Raw genomic sequence first — 19,740 nt, forward strand, 5'->3', positions numbered from 1 at the left:
ATCTTACATCTTACACTATTCTATCACTAGGTTTGCTGAACTGTTAAATATCAAGAATCCCTACCTGGAATGGCCTCCAGTATCTCCATCTCTTCTTCTGTAAACAGCCACTCCTCCGGCCGCTGCCTCTGCTGAGGAGGCCCCACCTCCTCGTGTGTCTGGGTCCCAAACCCAGGGTGGCAAGGAGGTAGGCCACGAGCAGCAGGCTCCACAACCAAATGCGCTGGTTGACCTGAAAGGCACACAGCCAGAATGAAGGATTTTTTATTCATATTAAATTTACATTTACATGTTGTCATTTAGCTGACGCTTTTATCCAAAGCGACCTACAAGTTCTGTACGACAAGTCAGCAGGAAGGGTACGACTCTTACAACTGAGTAACAATGATCAAACAGTGCTGAAACTTGGGTGCTGCAGTATTGAGTGAATAGACGACATATTAGTATAGTAGGAGGAGTGCATGGTAGTATAGGACAGTAAGAAGGTTAGTGTTTTTGTGTTTTTTTTTCATTTCAGATATTGATTGAAGAAGTGTGTTTTTAGTCAACAGCAAAAGATTGGTTGGGATTCGGCTGTCCTAACTGGTGCGAAGGTATATTTATTTAAAGACAAAAGGATGAAAAGTCAAATTACATATAGCATAGAAGATGTCACCGTTAAGAGCGAGATGTCCTGCAGGCTGGAACATGGGTGTCATGCATCTCATGGTGAATGTTCAGTGTAGATCCTTTATGCTCAGGTTTGTTCAGTAGCTCTTTCTTGGAGTCGAGATAATTGTTGAATATATACCCTACACAAATGTTCTAGAATGTCTATTATGACATCATACTGTGTTCTAGAATGTCCTATTATGACATCATACTGTGTTCTAGAATGTTCTATTATGACATACTGTGTTCTAGAATGTTCTATTATGACATACTGTGACATCACAAATGTTCTAGAATGTCTATTATGACATCATAATGTGTTCTAGAATGTCCTATTATGACATCATACTGTGTTCTAGAATGTTCTATTATGACATACTGTGTTCTAGAATGTTCTATTATGACATCATACTGTGACATCACAAATGTTCTAGAATGTCTATTATGACATCATACTGTGACATCACAAATGTTCTAGAATGTGGTATTATGACATCATACTGTGACATCACAATGGAACATGTTGAATAGTTACACAAATGTTCTAGAATGTTTGATTATGACATCATACTGTGACATCACAACGGAACATGTTTGACTTCATTTGAATAATATAAATAATATGTATTATAATGTAATGTAATATTATATATTATAATATAATGTAATATAATGATAAAGTATATTATATTTAGCTCCCATTTGAATAATATAGAAATATGTCTAAAAACATGACATTATTTAGAAGTCTTAAAATAAAATTAATTTAATTTAAATTAAAATAAATGTAAAATAATAATAACTTTATTTATATAGCACCATTCATACAGATTGCAGCTCAAAGTGATTTACACAAAAAACGTACAAAAGGATAAAGAAAAAATTATAATTAAATTAAATAATAAAGACATTAAAATGATAAAAACGGTAATAAAACAACTAGATAAGATAGTAAAAATAGCTAAATAAGACAAACGGTAAGACACTAACACAAGACAATAAATAAATTACAAATAAAATAATAATAAAGACGGAAAAATAAAATAGTTAAAATAATAAAATAGCTAAATTAGATGGTAAACAATAAGAAAAAAATGTATATAACAGTAAAATAAGACATTAATAAATAACAAATTAAATGATAAGAAAACTACATAAAATAATGATACAAATTATAATAAAATATGTAAGTAAAAAATAATAGAAATAAAGAAAAATAAGACCATAAAGATAATAATTCATTAAAAAGCTATAGTTTAAAAAGGTACGTTTTGAAGCGCGGATAGGATCTAAGTGGGATAGTGTGATCCTTCCACACGCTACGCCCTCTCAGTGAGAATGGGGAAAAGAAGCGGTTGATTGGCTGGACGTGTGTCGGAGGAAGCACGTGATAGCCTACACTCTCCCAGACCGACTGGGGGGTAAGTGCGCAGCGACCAGGAAGGTGATTGGGAATTGGCATAACGACTAACATTGGGATGGGAGAAAATCGGAGGAAAAAGGAGGGGGGAAAGATAAAAAAAAAAAAAAAAAAAAACTTTTTGAGCAGTTTATTTAAAGTGCCAACGAGTCTGCTGTCCTAATGACCGGCAGGAGAGTGTTCCACAGTTTTGGGGCGTAGCAGCTGAAAGCACTGATCACAACATGTTAGGTCACCACTTGTAACTCTGCTGTGGACACTGAGCACCCGGCACTAGCAGACACAGGGATAAACAGAGGGAGGCTACTGATGCCAGTGGGTGGTAGGGGTGTAAAGGTACATGTATCCGTACCCAACCGAACCGTTTCAGTGTGTACCGTACCGAACGGCTGTGTAGTGTACCCAACGAATACAACGGTATGTTAACCACTAACGACCGGCCACCAGGGGCTGTTTTTTTCACAATCTAATATAATTATTATTATTACTTGTATTTCTTTTACAAGTCGATTATTAATTTCAATATAGAATATTTGTTGACAGCCCTACAAGTACAATTAGTTACTGCACACTACATCACTCCTGAGTGGAACATGGAAAGCCAAACTTTCCCCCACTGTACCGAAAACCTGTACCGAACCTTGACTTCAAAACCGAGGTAGGTACCGTACCGTGGTTTTTGTGTACCGTTGCACCCCTGGTGGGTGGTGGTGATTAATTCTTTTTTTAATCACCCCCCCCCCCCCCCCCCCCCCATGTGTTTTCATGCAATCCATTCCAAAGGGGTGCAGTACCACAGGGAGACGATATGGGGCGGTATTTTCCAAATGGAGCTCAGAGAGTTTGCAGCACTAACGTGAGACTAGATTGATGAAATATGAATTCAAATCAAATCTCTAATAAAAAAACAAACGACATATCGCATCGTTGGCAATGAACGGTCGGCATGAACAAACGACATATCGCGTCGTTGGCATTGAAAGTGTTAAAGGAAAACTCCAACATTTTGGGAAATTTGCTTATTTAACATCTTCCCTGGAGTTAGACAAGAAGATACATACCTTTTTTGTCTCTGTGCGTGCATTAGGCTTAGGGAACAGCCGCTCCGTTAGCGTAGCTTAGCTTCATCACTGGAAGTTGGTCAGACTTGTACCCTGACCGTGACGTTCCCTACAGTGCCCTACAGTCACGAAATACACTCCAAATACAACTCCAAAACGTTCCTGTAAACATGTTGTGACCTGTGTATTTACCACGTGGAGAAATAAAAAATAATTGAATTAGACAATTACGTTTTCTAAGCAAATATACTCTGAACTATTTTTTGCCATTTTATTCAAAGGATCCTAACCGATTGAAGTTTATGGATACCATGACTTAGCTGCTAGCTCACGGAGATAACCAACAACCAACCGGGCACTCAAGCCGATAACGAGGGTAGCTTTCGGTGGGGGGGGGGGGGGGTTCAAAATAAAAGAGCGACGTCTATAACAGCGGAAATACGTTTATTCTGTACATTATCTAACGTTACAACTAACCTAAAACTAACTTAAACCCTTGTTATCTGCTTGAGTGCCCGGTTGGTTGTTGGTTAGCTCCGTTAGCTAGCAGCATATCAAGATGATCAAGATCAGCCATGGGAATACTGTTTTCTAAATTGGGGAGGCTTTTAATCGTCAAGGTAAGAGGATTTTAAGTCATGGTATCCATAAACTTCAATCGGTTAGGATCCTTTGAATAAAATGAGAATGTAAACAAACACGGCGTCACGTTGAAATCACTGACTGCGCCCCGAGAGGAGTGGTTAGGCAAAAAATTGTTCAGAGTATATTTGCTTAGAAAACGTAATTGTCGAATTCAATTATTTTTTATTTCTCCACGTGGTAAATACACCGGTCACAACATGTTTACAGGAACGTTTTGGAGTTGTATTTGGAGTGTATTTCGTGACTGTAGGGCACTGTAGGGAACGTCAGGGTACAAGTCTGACCAACTTCCAGTGATGAAGCTAAGCTACGCTAACGGAGCGGCTGTTCCCTAAGCCTAATGCATGCACAGAGACAAACAAGGTATGTATCTTCTTGTCTAACTTCAGGGAAGATGTTAAATAAGCTAATTTCCCAAAATGTTGGAGTTTTCCTTTAACAGTGCATGAAAGATTGTGTATTACTGCTATTTCTTTTTCAAATAAATCATAGTGGTTAAAAAATTTGGGTCGCGACTTAATGACTAAGGAAAATGTTGGGTCCCGAGCTAGACCAGTTAAGAACCACTGCTTTAGGGCATGTTTACTATTATACTTAAATTTCCAGTGATGATTAAGTAATGAGTGTGGGGGGCGGCTAGGTGGTGTAGTGGGCAAGGCGCTCGCCATCAACGCTGGAGACGCTGGGTTCGAATCCAGCTCTCGGCGTTGCTATCAGCTTGGCTGGTTGTTCATACTAACACAATTGGCAGTGTTAGGGGTGGGAAAGCTGATGGGTGTGTCCTGGGCGTTGTGGACAGCGACCCTTACAGTTCGGTCGGGGCGCCTGCACAGCGAGGGTAGGATCTGGAGGGAGGTAGTGTGACCTTCCACACGTTACACTCTCCCGGTGAGAATCTGCGCTGCCTGGCTGGCTGCCGGCTGGCTGCACATGCGTCGGAGGAAAGCATGTGGGCCTCCCGGACCAACAGTAGGGGGGAGTGCGCAACAACCAGGAAGGGGGTTGGGAATTGGCATAACGACTAACAGTGGGATGGGAGAAAAATCGGAAAAAAGGAGGGGGGAAAAAGATTATATTTTAAGTAACTAGTGTGTGTGTTTCTTTTTAGGTGGTGGAGGCGTTTGGCAACCGCAGCGGTCAGGGCTCTCTCTTTGAACTGCTGTTCGGCCCCCAGGCACCCGCCGGGCCCTCGTTTATCGCCAACGACGACATCCGCTCCATCAACACACAGGTCCCAGAGCTCTCGCTTCTGGCCAAGTGCGACACTGGTATGTCTTCAGTTCAAGATTACTTAACGGGGACCATCCATGTATAATAAAAACACAAATTCACACAGTTGAACTCTCGAGCAGTATAGATCTTTTGAATGGAATTGCATTGTCAGGGAACTAACGCATTACCCAAACGACTTTTCTCCGTGATCATGAACAATTTTAATTACTTTATATTATATGACCATTTTACAATAATAAGCCAATGACGTTATAGCCGCCAACAAATCAATGATTGTTAACATGGTAGTGATACATATGATGACAAGATAATTTTTGTATTGGAGAGACTGAATCAGTTGATACCTGTGGACTAAGCTACTTGACAAACAGTAAGTCATATAACAGGTTAGTTTCTCCTTCATGTCCTGGCCCCACATGCCGCCTGGTCGTCACGTCCTCCAGTTCAGTCTCAACTTAGGTTTATAGAACAAGTTAGAAGGAAGCTGCCCCAGGCGGTTAGGTGGCCGAGCGGAGATTGCGTTCGTCACCAGCCCCGGAGCTGAGCTGGATTTGCCTGTTCGAATCCAGCTCACAGCTCCGGGGTTGTCACCAGCTTGGCTGGCCGTCTGCACTGATACAATTGGCTGTATCAGAGGGTGGGAGAAGCTGGCGGGGTGGGTCCGGGTCGTTGTAAACAGCGACTCCTACAGTTCGGTCGGGGCGCCTGCTAAGCGCGGATTGGACGTGAGGGGGATAGTGTGGTCCTCCCACACGCTACGCCCTCTCAATGAGAATCCGCGCTGCCAGGTGAAAAGAAGCTGTGATTGGCTGGACGTGTGTCGGAGGAAGCACGTGGTAGCCTCCACTCTCCCAGATGATCTGACTGTGGGGGGTAAGTGCGCAGCGATCAGGAAGGGACTGGGAATTGGCATACGACTAACATTGGGATGGGAGAAAATCGGAGGAAAATGGAGGGGGAAAAAGACCAATAAAAAAAATAAAAATAAGGAAGCTGCCCCTCCTACAAATCTGACATCACTATAGAGCAGTGGTCGGCAATAGGCTGTTTGTCAAATTAAGCTCGCCGGATATTTCGTCTTGTAACTCGAGACCCGAAGCACGCAATAGGTTGAGTGTGGTGACGATCGAAAGGCAGCAAATTCAACTTTCAAACAATGTATTTGATGATTGCTGAAAAATGCAGCCCGGAGCTGACAGACAGACAGAGAGCAAAGTGCCACGACATGTGGCAAACAAGCAGTGTGGTATGAAATTAAAACACCAGTTCAGTAAGTCATTCAAACTTTAGCTTTACTTATATATGACTGTGACGGCACAACACATGTGAACAGTAACAATGCAATTAAACTGATGTCAAATTGGAGCAAAAAAAGCTGAATCCGCTTCAAGAAAATGTGATACATTAGGTATACGAATTACGAGACATTCATTAACTCAATTAATCAACCCTCTAAAGCCGGGCGCAACACTAGACATGTTTTGCAAAACATTAAATATCTTTGGATCCGTTTGTGATAAAGACTCTAGAGAGCAGGGGTCGGCAATAGGCGGCCCGCGGGCCGACATTGGCCCGCCAGCAATCATTTCTGGCCCGTCAGTTTATTTTGAGAATATGATATTTATTTTACGCGCGGGAAATATTCACTTGTGACGCCAGAGTGTCTTTGTGAAGCTGTATCTATACCGGTATTCATCATATCTATGTCTGTCACTATAGCCAATTGAAATGCTAGAAATGGTCACGTGAACTGGGAGAACCAATGGAATAGTCCCACCGGGCCGCATGTATATTTCCCTAACGCACTTTCACTTCCGCGTTCGAGATGCGAGCGATTAACAAAATGTGTTAAAAAAAAATTATAAAAACGTCTTTGGATAGCTTCTTTGCAACGGGGAAATACCAACTGAGGAGCCAGAAGCGGAGCCTACAACCTCCAAGACACATAAAGCTTCTTTTAATAAACAGGAGTCATACTTAAAATACGGGTTTATCGCAACAGGTAGGTGATTCTTGCGTGCCGACGCCGAAGAGACAACAAAAGTCAAGCTGTTTAAATATCTCGTCGGAGAAAAGGGCAGAACTATGGACAACTCTGCAGAGTCCGTCGGCGAAGATAACAGTGACAACTATTATCAAGCAGTTTGACGAGTACTCTCTGCATAATATGTGGCGACAAGATAGCAAACGAGGTAATGATGACAACTGTGTTCAAGTTGGTAGATAAAGTAGCTGCATTCAACGCCAATCTGGAATTGGAGGGCGGCGAGTGGATATTTGACCTGTTTCAAACATTAGCAGGGATTTTGGAGGACTGAACAAGCCCAGGGCAGTTATGGTGAGTCGTGTTTTCATGCATTCTGACCTGCTGTTCATGTGTTACTTATGCACCCGCCGCGGTGATCTGCAACAGCTGATCTGCTGTTCATGAATGAATGAAAACTTTATTTAACAGATTGCAGAATGGGTACAATACAGTACGGCTCAATACACACAATTGTTAAGGGGATGCAGACCAGAGAAAAACTTGTCTTGTTTACATCAGGGTCCCCCATTTGCGAGTGCATCATGCTCGCTTATGCCTGTATTTTTTACTGTTGTGAAGCACTGAAGTAACTGCAACCTCTGTATGAAAAGTGCTATACAAATAAAGTTATTATTATTATGTGTATGCACCCGCCGCTGTGCTGCATTTTTCACTATCATTATATTAAATTAGCCATTGTTTTTCATCCTGGCCCGCCATTCAATGGCTTGGGGAAAATTTGGCCTGTGGCCAGACCTAATTGCAGACCCCTGCTCTAGAGCCATATGAAATTGTGGATGGAATCACGGAATTTACCAATAAAAATGGAATCAACTGCAAAACGTGGAATATTGCAGAATTTGGCCTAATCTGGACTGAAATTCCGTTTTTGGGTGGAACGTTTGTTTCAAAGCAAACATGACCGGCGTGGCGGGGACCGCTGCGTGTTACACACAACACAGCGGTGACCAAGCGTCTCGCTGCTTCGGTGTTAACGCCGTCCAGAAGCTAAGAAATTCCGCAATAAGCCCTAAATTCAGAGCAGAGCAGTATCCTAATGACTTTTATGCTTCAGTCGATAAGGTGTTTTGCAAATTCTGTCAACATACCGTGGGGACTGGACCCGCAAAAACATGTGCGAAGATCACTTCAAAAGCCATGTCAGGAACAAGGACCGTGCGTCCCAAAACACACCAACTCTCTAACGATGATCTCTGGTGATCACAATAGATACAGCTAGAGGGCGAGGCTAATCACTGACACTATTGTGATTTAAATAGCTATGTAACGTTATGGAAATGATAGCTTCTTGCTAAATCTGGTGCACCCATCTATTTGCAAATGATTGTCAGTACGCCTACACACTGTCCTTTATAAATGAAATAAACTAAAGGTGCATAGATTATGCATTACTATATTCCATCACAATAGAATAGATATAGCTAGGCTACTGACATTGTGATAAAGGAGCTAGCTGTATCTTGTTTACACTTGAAATGTGTATTTTTATTTTGTCACAATATTATTTGAAGCATATTGTGTAAAATTGAACTGTATTTCTGAGTTGCAGCACTTAAAAACATTAAATGGACTGTTATATCTTATTAAATTGTGGACATTTATTCATTCCCACTTATTAGACACTTTCTGATGGTAAAATGGGCGTAAAAGACAAAAAACTGAATTTGGGAAAAAATGTAATTGAATTTGGAAAATAATAAAATGGATTTCATATGGCTCTTAGATTGTCATCTCAAAATTGAGTATCTCTGTCAGTGAGCAGAAGTAAAGAATATAATCTTGAAATATCTAGATTGGTTGTTTTATCTGGACTGCATCTAATCCGCTGTATCTATCTATTTATCATATATCTATGTCTGTCACTATAGCCAATGGAAATGCTAGAAATGGTCACGTGGACTGGGAGAACCAATGGCAAATTCCTATCGTTTCTCAATAGTCCAGTCTGCTCCACAGAACGGGCCGTCAGATAGACTCACTGGTTGCGCTTAATGTAGGATAGATGGACCGTTACAGAGAGGCTCTTGTCTCTGGTTTTATAATAAAATGGCAAAAAGACAAAGGTATAATGTTCAGTTTATTATAATGGAAAGTAGAACAAACTGCTTGTTTAGTTTATTATGCCACCTATGCAGCTCGTTTATTTTGATCCATTTTCTGCCTCTGCCACAGATGTATGTCTAGGTGGTCTGTCACAGATGTATGTCTAGGTGGTCTGTCACAAAAAAAATTCACTATCAATTTATTAAATTAGCCATTGTTTTTGGTTCTGGCCCGCCATATGATGGCTTGGAATTTTTTTTAATTGCCGACCCCTGCTATAGAGGGTCATGTGACCAGATACCTCCCCTTTACAACGACACCCACAACAGCTGTTAATCCCATAGTGTGGCCTTAAATAACCCTTCACTGTCTTGGTTCAAGCCATCCTCTGTTCTATAGCAACATAGATGTTAATCCATAGTGTGGATTGATATTGATGCCGCATAATCATACTCAGTCATGTCCCATATGATAAAGAAAGATGGTTTGAGGAACTATTTTACTTCGGAATTCCTGTACCAGGCATATATGGTCATTTAGCTTGGTTTGTCTAGCCTCCATACACCATAGAAGGGGGGATGCCATTGATTGAAATCCATTTCCGTATCTCGGTGAATATTTACATTTTTTATAAAATATTTGTATTGTTTTTCTTCATTTTTTACACATAAGACTCAATACAGTAATAATAACAATAATTAATGGACAATAATAGACAGAAATCCACATAAAAATAACACTTGTAATAATAACATAACAATGATAAAAAATAAATAGAAATCAATAAAAACAGAATTTAAATTAAATAAGTTTCCATCTGGGTGAATGTTTAAAACTTATCTTTATGGCTCAAGATTATATAATTATATGGTGAATTTTGGCATCAGTTTATTTTAGAATTTTGAAAGTCTATTCAGAGATATCACTGCATAGCTAATATTCATCCCCAATAAGAGTACAATGTACAGGTGTTGGTATCTACCAACGTGTGATCCCACCCTTGTTGTCTTGCCCCACGCTTCTCTGCTTCTCTCCCTGTATCCCCTCCAGGCTCCATCCTGCTCCACTTTGGGGACCTCCAGCACCTGAGCTGGCTGGGGCTGCAGTGGACCATGCTGGGCCAGAGGCCGGCCCTGCGGGAATGGCTGAAGCAGCTCTTCCCCAGACTCACCCTGGAGACGTCCAAGCTGGATACCAACGCACCAGAATCCATCTGCCTGCTGGACCTGGAGGTAGGTGGCGGAGTGTGGGCTGTAGGGTCGACATGATCGACAAATTACTTTTTTTTTTTTTTTATATAAATCTTTTCCCCCCTCATTCCTCCGTTTTTCTCCCATCCCAATGTTAGTCGTTATGCCAATTCCCAATCCCCTTCCTGGTCGCTGCGCACCTACCTCCTACAGTCGGTCTGGGAGAGTGGAGGCTATCACATGTTTCCTCCGACACACGTCTAGCCAATCAACCGCTTCTTTTCACCTGGCAGCGCGGACTCTCACTGAGAGGGTGTAACGTGTGGAAGGATCACACTACCCCCCTTAGATCCTTTCCTCGCTGAGCAGGCGCCCCAACCCAACTGTAGGAGTCGCTGTTTACAACGACCAGGACCCACCCACCAGCTTTCCCACCCCTAACACTGCCAATTGTGTTAGTATGAACGACCAGCCAAGCTGGTAGCAACGCCGAGAGCTGGGCTCGAACCCAGCGTCTCCTGCGTTGGTGGCAAGCGCCTTGCCCACTACACCACCTAGCCGCCCGACAAATGACTCTTTTTAAATATGTGGACTAGGGGTGGGAATCGCCAGAGACCTCACGATACGATAATATCGCGATACTTGCGTTTTTTTTTATTAATAATTAAATATCGATACTTGCCGTCCCTGTATCGATACAGTATCGCCATGCAAAGTATCGCGATACTACTACGTATCGATTTTTTCCCCCACCCCTAATGCGGACTATCCTTTTTAAATCCATGCTATCCGTGGATCTTTTGCCCCAATGTGAATGCAGATGGCCAATGTCCTTCTCTCTTCCCCTGGCAGGTGTTTGTGTGTGGGGTGGTGTTCTGCAGTCACTGCCAACTCCAGGAGACCGCCAAGATCAACAGCGGGGGCCAGCAGCAGCTCCACGAGCCTCGCTGCCTCCCCCTCCCTCTCCTCCGCCTCCTCTCCACCGACAGACAGAGAGAGTGGTGGGACGCTGTCTATAGCCTCATACACAAACGAGCACTGTGAGTCCCAGGATAGCACAAATGGGGGGTGTCTGGATGAAAGATAAGACTAATTTCTTACACAAGTCCCTAGGAGTTTTTGGAATCAATGAAAATACTGTGGGGTGTCAAAATATCTCAAAGCATTGGTTTCTAAATTCAATAGAATACATTCCAATTGAACTTAATTTCATAAAATATTTTTAAAGTGGGATAGTGATAGTTAAACTAACTTTTTCTTGTCTTGTTGGCTCCATAGTTCCCTCTTATGCTATTTTCTTTGATTACTACACCTCTCTAGTATAAGACTGAACCTTAGTTAATACACCCCACTAGTATGACTGAACCTTGGTTAATACACCCCACTAGTCTATGGCTGAACCTTGATTAATACACCCCACTAGTATATGACTGAACCTTACAACACCACACTAGTCTATGACTGAACCTTACTACTACACCCCACTAGTCTATGACTGAACCTTACTACTACACCCCACTAGTCTATGACTGAACCTTACTACTACACCCCACTAGTCTATAACTGAACCTTACTACTACACCCCACTAGTCTTTAACTGAACCTTACTACTACACCCCACTAGTCTATAACTGAACCTTACTACTACACCCCACTAGTCTATAACTGAACCTTACTACTACACCCCACTAGTCTATAACTGAACCTTACTACTACACCCCACTAGTCTATAACTGAACCTTACTACTACACCCCACTAGTCTATAACTGAACCTTACTACTACACCCCACTAGTCTATAACTGAACCTTACTACTACACCCCACTAGTCTATAACTGAACCTTACTACTACACCCCACTAGTCTATAACTGAACCTTACTACTACACCCCACTAGTCTTTAACTGAACCTTACTACTACACCCCACTAGTCTATAACTGACCCTTACTACAACACCCCACTAGTCTATAACTGAACCTTACTACTACACCCCACTAGTCTATGACTGAACCTTACTACTACACCCCACTAGTCTATGACTGAACCCAACCAAAAGGCTGTTTTGTGTGTGTATTATTCATTGTGTGTGTGTTGCCTACAGACCTGGCATGTCAGCCAAACTGAGGGCGATCATGCAGCATGGACTGACCCCCCTGAGGGCCGGAGAGAAACACGGCTTGCAGCCAGCGCTGGCCATCCACTGGGCTCAGCACCTCAGCCAGACGGTACACACACACATACACTTGTACACAGACACACATGTACACACACAGCTCCTGGCAGCGCTGGCACTACATGTCTTTACACCTGTCTCTCTCTGTCAGCCGCTTCACAACTGCTGAATATGATGGGGGAGAAGGCTAGGTGTCTTTATATAATTGCTCCCCCCCATCCATTTTAGTGTAAGGTAATTATAACTTGTATATTCTGTAATGTCAGCATTTTTTCTCTACCAGTACAGTACAATTATTAATGGCTGTTCTAAAGCAACCATTATGTCAGAGGTCACTAATTTGTTAATATATATATAATTGTACATATTTTTGTTACACATAAGTTAGTGCAGGGGTTCCCAAACTTTTCAGGCCGCGACCCAAAAATAACGGGGTCAGAGAGCCGCGACCCCCACTGTTATAGGAGGTAAAAGACACTAATATGCATTGGAGGCTTTTAACCAGGGCCGGACTGGGGAAATCATTCAGGCCAGGAAATATAGTGTAAAATATAGCCCCAGTCAGGCCACTTTTTAAGCAGGGGGTCTGGGGGTCCCCCACCAGGACATTTCTTGTTACAAAGACTTAATTTCCTGCATTCTGGTGCAGGCATTTTTTTTATTTGTACCCTTTAAATGGCAGTGTTTGTGATGGCATCACAAATTATTGTTAAAAAAACAGGCTAGCTATGATTAGCAACAACACTGATTTTGATGGATTTTCAGTTTTTTTTGTAATGTCAGATTGAAAATAATACAATCTTTTATTCAACTTCAGCCCTGATCATAACACCACATATTAATTTTATAATTCTAACCCTTTAAATGCCAGTGTGTGTGATGGCATATATTTGCAATATATCAAATGCAAAGTAGATTTTTCTGGGGGGGATTATTACAGGCTAGCATGTGTCAATGATTAGCAACAACAGTTTTTTGTAAGGGTCCCGCCTCCACCAATCACATGCGGCTCCTTTTGTGTGTGTGAGAGCGAGAGAGAGAGAGAGAGATAGTTCTCCAACTTGTGTGAGTTGCAGTGATCTCCTGGTTGTTCCCTACCTAGGTTATCTAACTATTGCGCTGCTGCAACTAGAAACACTGTCCTGGCCTGCTTCTAAGTTCAGTGGCCTGACGGCAAACATTTTTATTTTAATTTTTTTAAATTTTTTTTAGGATTTGTTTTAATTATTTTTTGTAATCATCTGGCGACCCCCCCACGGCGGCTCGCAACCCTCCTGTGGGTCGCGACCCCGACTTTGGGAGCCCCTGAGTTAGTGTACTGAAATTAATTGTGTTCACTTCATATATTAATAGCAGTTTATCATTTGAATGGAAGAAAGTATGTGTTCTGTTTAAAAGAGAATGAGGTAGGTATAAGTCAACTTCAAACCTAAACATATGCGATTTGTGGGTAACCCAGGGCGTGGGAGTGAACTCGTACTATGACCAGAAGGAGTACATTGAGCGCAGCGTCCATTACTGGTTGGCGGTCCGTCCATTGTTGGAGAAGATCAAACACAGACGCAGTATCCCTGAGCCCCTGGACCTACTCTTCATCCATTTCCCCTCCAGAGATATCCAGGTTAGTAGTGACACTGTATGATCATCTTGGGTTCTCCCTGGAAGTTACTACTTAAACCCTTAAGCCGGTACTGGGCCAAGATTAATATCTCGCCATAAATCGATTAATACAGTCCGTATTAATGCATGTTGCGTTTCTTTTTCAAATGTAGCCAAGAGTAAAGACCCTAACCCTATCAAAACGGCAGTCAAAGTGTATATTTTCAGCACTACCAGGGCTCTACGCTAACCTTTTTCCCAAGGGTGCTCCTAAATGAGAAAATTTAGGAGCACAGTGAAAATATTTCAAGTAACAGAGTTTATTATTTTTTTCAAAAATAAATGTATATTTGTACTGTGCGTGCATGTGCAAACGGGAACGGGACACACATCTGTGCAATAGCACATACCACCAAAGTCACTGGCCCACTGTGCGTGTGTATGTATCTGCGTGTGCAAACGGGAATGGGACACAGACATTTGAACTATTAAGTGATTAATGCCTACTGTGGCAAAGTTGTAGCCAACAACTAGGCCTAATAAAAAAGGCAGTGACATTGAACTTAACTTTAGCTTTTGCCCCTTTTATGCATACAATGCCTATGTTTTGGCTAGTGTTGCTCTTCTAGAAAAATAATCCTTTCCAGGTTGCCTATTGAAATACTGTACACCTCCAGTACAGAAACATTGTTTATGAGTTTGCGTGTCAGGTAGACCAGGGGTTCCCAAACTTTTCAGGCCGGGACCCAGAAAATAAGGCGTCAGAGAGCCGCGGCCCATTTTATTTTTTTTGCCAGGCGACCGATTTTTTAAGCCAAATATCACTTCAATCCTATTAAGTTAGTTCAAGTTAGTTATTCATTTATATGTGCTATTTATGAGAGGGCTAACTTGTTGCAAAATAATAATGATAATAATAATATCCTCATTAAAATACTATTGTTGCTTCGGTTGTTTTCAGCATTTTATGTGCACAATCTGTTATTTAGTTTGAAATGTTCGTTGAAATAAGTAGATTTTTCGTTTTTGTTTATTTATAAAGTTAATATAAAACCATATAGTCACATTTTAGAATACAATAGAATAGAATTTTAGAATACAACTTAGAATACAACTAGAAACACTGTCCTGGCCTGCTTCTAAGTTCAGTGGCCTGTCAATTTTTTTTGAAATTTTTTATTTATTTTAAAAAAATTTGGAAATCATCTCGCGGCCCACCTTTGGGTCGCGACCCCGACTTTGGGAACCACTGAGGTAGACCATTGATTGACAGTCGATTCTGCCAATTACGTCACACCGCTTGCACTCCGGCCGTCCGGCGCTGCAGCTGGACCCTATTGCCCACCTCTGCTGTTGTGTGCGGCACAAAGACATACGCTACTGCATCAACGTTATGATTAACAAAGCAAGGCATTCGTTTTGTTGCATTAACGTTATATTACTATTGCTATCGCTAAATCTAGGTGTTCTAAAATCTATTGCTATTGGTAAGACTAGATTAGAATAAGTTGCATGTCTCGGGAAACTCTCGCATATCGCAATGGCGGACTTTCAGGAAGTAAACAAGCAAAATGAGAGCTTCCGATTCGTCATTTGCTTTCTTTCCCATGAAACCAGTCACGTCACTCTACTGTGATTGGACCGTTGGCTTGAGTGCAATGTGGGACTTGTAGTTTTTTAACGATTTATCACCGGAGAAAAAATGGACTACTGAGGCTGTAATCTTCACTCGCACGCCATGCGAGTAATTGATTTTTCCGTTTCGCACACACATATTTCTAGGGGCAATTGCGAGCAATATGGTTGCACTGTAGAGCCCTGACTACGTTTGTTTACTAATGATTTTAAGTGTTATGTTATGTGCTATGAAAGAGGAGACCCAGGACTTTCGATTTTCATAAAACACTACCCAGCTCACACCAGCCCCTGTCAAACTTCTGATGTGAAATCATTTTTGAACGTTATTTTCGTGATTTATATTTCATGGGTCGAACATTATTGCCATAAAATAGAATGTATATTGTTTCTTTACCTTTCTGTGAATGAAAAAGACGTGCCATTGGAAAGAGATTTGGCCCGATCCATAGATGTATGACTTTACCATAATAAGGTCATTTATAGGCCTGATATTCTATATTCATATTTCAAATGGCATGTGTCCGGATGGCAAAATTCAGTACTGTATCTACAAAACCCCCTGTAAATCATCTGCCCATTATTCATTTGCTTAGATTTTTTGTACACTTTATCTCAAGAAGGTGCTGAATTTTTCACGTCTGGTCAATGTTAGCATGGTGTTATTCACCGTCAAAGTAAAAAATGTAATATTATAATTTATATTCTCCTTTTGGTTCATTACAATTTACTCAAGCATAGTAACAAATACACTATTTTTGACACTGGGAATACATTCCCTGAGGTCCATAGATGTCCCTAGATACCAAGAACATGCAAATATACTTTGTAGAAGTGGAGGAATCTTCCATTTACTTGGGTATGTACTTTTAGGCAATTTTTTTTTTTAAATATGGCTCCGGCTTAACACAATGGCGGCCAAGGATGTATATATCAGTGTTTCGAATCCACCGCTAGAGGGCCATCCACGGACATCTCCGTGGGAAGGTTGTTTTGGCTTTTATTCCATTTTAATAACCTATTCAAGGTTGCAGAGCGGCACTGCAGATGTACCCTACTCTTTGAATTCGAAAAAGTGCATTACCGGCCAGATCCTCTTAGGGGCGCTGTTTCGATAATTCAGTGTGCCCTGTGGCAGAACGGTGCATTTTTTTTTTATAAACTTTCAATGGAGTTTCCAGTTAGCTGGATTCTGGATGTGCAGCCTGTAGCTTGGAATACGTTTTGGATCGCGGATTTCAGTGTGCAGTAAAGGAATTTATCATCAGCCAATGGACATATCGATCTACCAGATGGCGATCGATAACTGGGAAATGGTCTGGGGGATCCAACCGGCTCATGGTAAGATCTTTTTCACGTAAATTACACGCTGATCAGGCCTTGTTGTCATACTCAACCAGCCGATCAATGAATGTGGCTACTGAGGCGAACATGGTTATTGGTAATCAATAATCAGAAACGACGTCCCCCGCCCCCCTTTCATGCATTCATGGTTAAGGATTGTACGGATCATATGCACTTTGAGTTTTAAACTGTAGCTTCTGAATAACCGAAATGCCATTGGTTATAACGTTAGTAGCTATTAGCCCTTTATCCAGCCTTCCAGGAAATATACTAGACCAAATCCCATATAACGCTTATATTCAAGACGCTATAAAATGAGAACGTATTGATGAGAAAATTATTTCTTTAAGCCATTTTGAAGGGACTGTTTATGGTCTCAATTGACAATGAGAATGGACAGATGGCAATACTATAAAGTATAGATTTAGCTCTACAAACAGCCTCACAAACTATGCAAGTCTGTTTTGATATGCTGGCCGTCTAGAGTGATATTAGACTCATCCAAGTGGCCGGGAAAGTGTTAAGAGGTTAAGTATTGTTGAATCTTTAATCAGAACGCCCCCCCCCCCCCCCCCCCCCCCATTAACCCTTTTCCCGCCAATAACGTCGTACGACGGGTTTCAAGTTCATGCGAATTCTGCCAATAACGGCGTACGACGTGATTCTGATAATAATTTCATATTTTTTCGCCATGGTATTCATATTCCACTCACGGAGCCTTGTCAGATGCTGATGGACTCAGCACAACTCTGCAACGCTTCAATACTGCCACCTGGTGGCTGATCGGCAAGTTGCCAAACCGGAAATGCCCGTTGCAGCTCGGTCCGTCCTCTAATTTCGTCCGGCCACTCGTTTTAGCGTCCCGGGACTCAATACACACACCGTGGATATGTATCTTTGCCATAACTCAATAATCTACATGATTTGGCCGTGTATTAGTAATATACAAACCGGAAATGGATCGCCTAGATCCCCACCACATAACTGGGATCTGTTTGCTCCACTCTCATCGCCCAACGGTACGAGGAGACTAACGTGAGTTTCAGCGTTTTTGTTTATCATTTTCCATACAAACTGCTCTGATCAATATATCACCCATACTACATGACGCATCTAACGACTATCACATAATTATAAACGACCCCCCCCCCCCCCCCTCCGTTCACCCGCGCATGATCAGTGATAACCCTTAGGACCATGTACAGTTGAACATTTTAATATAGCGTTGATCGGTATCAAACTGCATTTGATGATCTAATATATGCATTTGTGCCTATATCTCACGTTCTGGGAAATACTGCAGAAAACGATAAAAACATATTTATACTCTAGACGGTATTTTCGTATGAATGTGTGAATGAAAAAGTAAAACGTTCCTACATCCTGAACGATAGGTAATCGATGTTGAATGGGCCATAGTAATGTCAATTTAGCAATACAATTTAAAGAGTTATAGCCCTGCAAAGAAGGTGAACATCTCCATAGACTTACAGTACTGGCAGAGAATGGTATAAGATGATCAACGTGGTGGCAGGGAATGGGTTAATCAGTCATTTAATTTTTTATTTTTTTTTCTCTCCCATCCCACTGTTAGTCGTTATGCCAATTCCCAACCCCCTTCCTGGTTGTTGCGCACTTTCCCATACTGTTGGTCCGAGAGGCCGGAGACTGTCACATGCTTTCCTCCGCATGTGCAGCCAGCCGGCAGCCAGCCTGGCCGTGCAGATTCTCACTGGGAGAGTGTAACGTGTGGGAGGCCGCACTACCTCTCTCCAGATCCTACCCTCGCTGAGCAGGCGCCCCGATCGAACTGTAGGGGTCGCTGTCCACAACGCCCAGGACCCACCCGCCAGCTTTCCCCACCCCCTAATACTGCCAATTGTATTAGTGTGAACGGCCAGCCAAGCTGGTGACAACGGCGGGAGCTGGACGAACGCAATCTCTGCTACGCCACCTGACCGCCTATCGTCATTTAATATTGAGTATGTTCATACATATATTTATATTTTCTTAGATAATACATCTGCACACCACAGTTCACATTTAAGTACATTTAAAATGAGTAAAAGCAATCCAATGTAGGTAAGATATGCTATGGGTTGGATTTTGATTGAAGTGTAGACTAAGCTGTTGCATCAGTGTTCACGCTACCCGCAGCTAGTGTTGGGTACTGAACTCTGTACTTTTAGGGGTACCGTCTGAATTACGTCGGTACTACCGATTCGCGTTAGATCAATCTGTGCCACATTTTGGTACCTAAGACCCGCCCAGTTAGAAAATAATCAGAATTCCAATGACGCGCAATTGTCATTTCATAATAGACCCAGACCAGCGTGCACCTTCAATGACACGCAATTGTCATTTCATAATAGACACAGACTAGCACGGACCTTCAATTTTAGAAGCTATGACATCTAGCTCTTCAGCCCTGCGTTCACAGCCCTGTGACAACTCCTCGCGAGTCGTGCTGTTTCTATGTGCCATGAAAACTCAGCGAGCAACGGGTCCAATGCGTCTAACATACTTTGCATCCTCGCCATTCCTGTATGCCCACGTCGCCGTAAAAACCTTAACAAACGTTAGCCGCTGCTAACTAAGCTAAGATAACCCTGGAAACGCTCACACTCTGTGACTTCAGTTTCAAACTGAACTTTTGTTCCAATAGTGAGGGGGGGGTGGGCGGGGCTGTCTCTCTATAC

General features: G+C 42.0%; 1 protein-coding gene across 2 annotated transcripts in view; it reads left to right on the top strand.

Annotated features, from left to right (window-relative positions):
- The window catches only part of ranbp2 (RAN binding protein 2), a 114,184-nt gene that overhangs the window by 29,202 nt on the left and 65,242 nt on the right, over nucleotides 1–19,740 (top strand). For both annotated transcript variants that reach the window (XM_084310724.1, XM_084310725.1), the window contains exons 9-13: nucleotides 4,886–5,045; nucleotides 10,151–10,332; nucleotides 11,143–11,330; nucleotides 12,392–12,515; nucleotides 13,923–14,084. In XM_084310724.1, coding sequence (XP_084166850.1) covers nucleotides 4,886–5,045; nucleotides 10,151–10,332; nucleotides 11,143–11,330; nucleotides 12,392–12,515; nucleotides 13,923–14,084 — 816 coding nt within the window. The remainder of the gene's footprint in view (nucleotides 1–4,885; nucleotides 5,046–10,150; nucleotides 10,333–11,142; nucleotides 11,331–12,391; nucleotides 12,516–13,922; nucleotides 14,085–19,740) is intronic.

This window comes from Notolepis coatsorum (genome assembly GCF_963971535.1).
Source record: "Notolepis coatsorum genome assembly, chromosome: 3".
NCBI classification, from domain to species: domain Eukaryota; kingdom Metazoa; phylum Chordata; class Actinopteri; order Aulopiformes; family Paralepididae; genus Notolepis; species Notolepis coatsorum.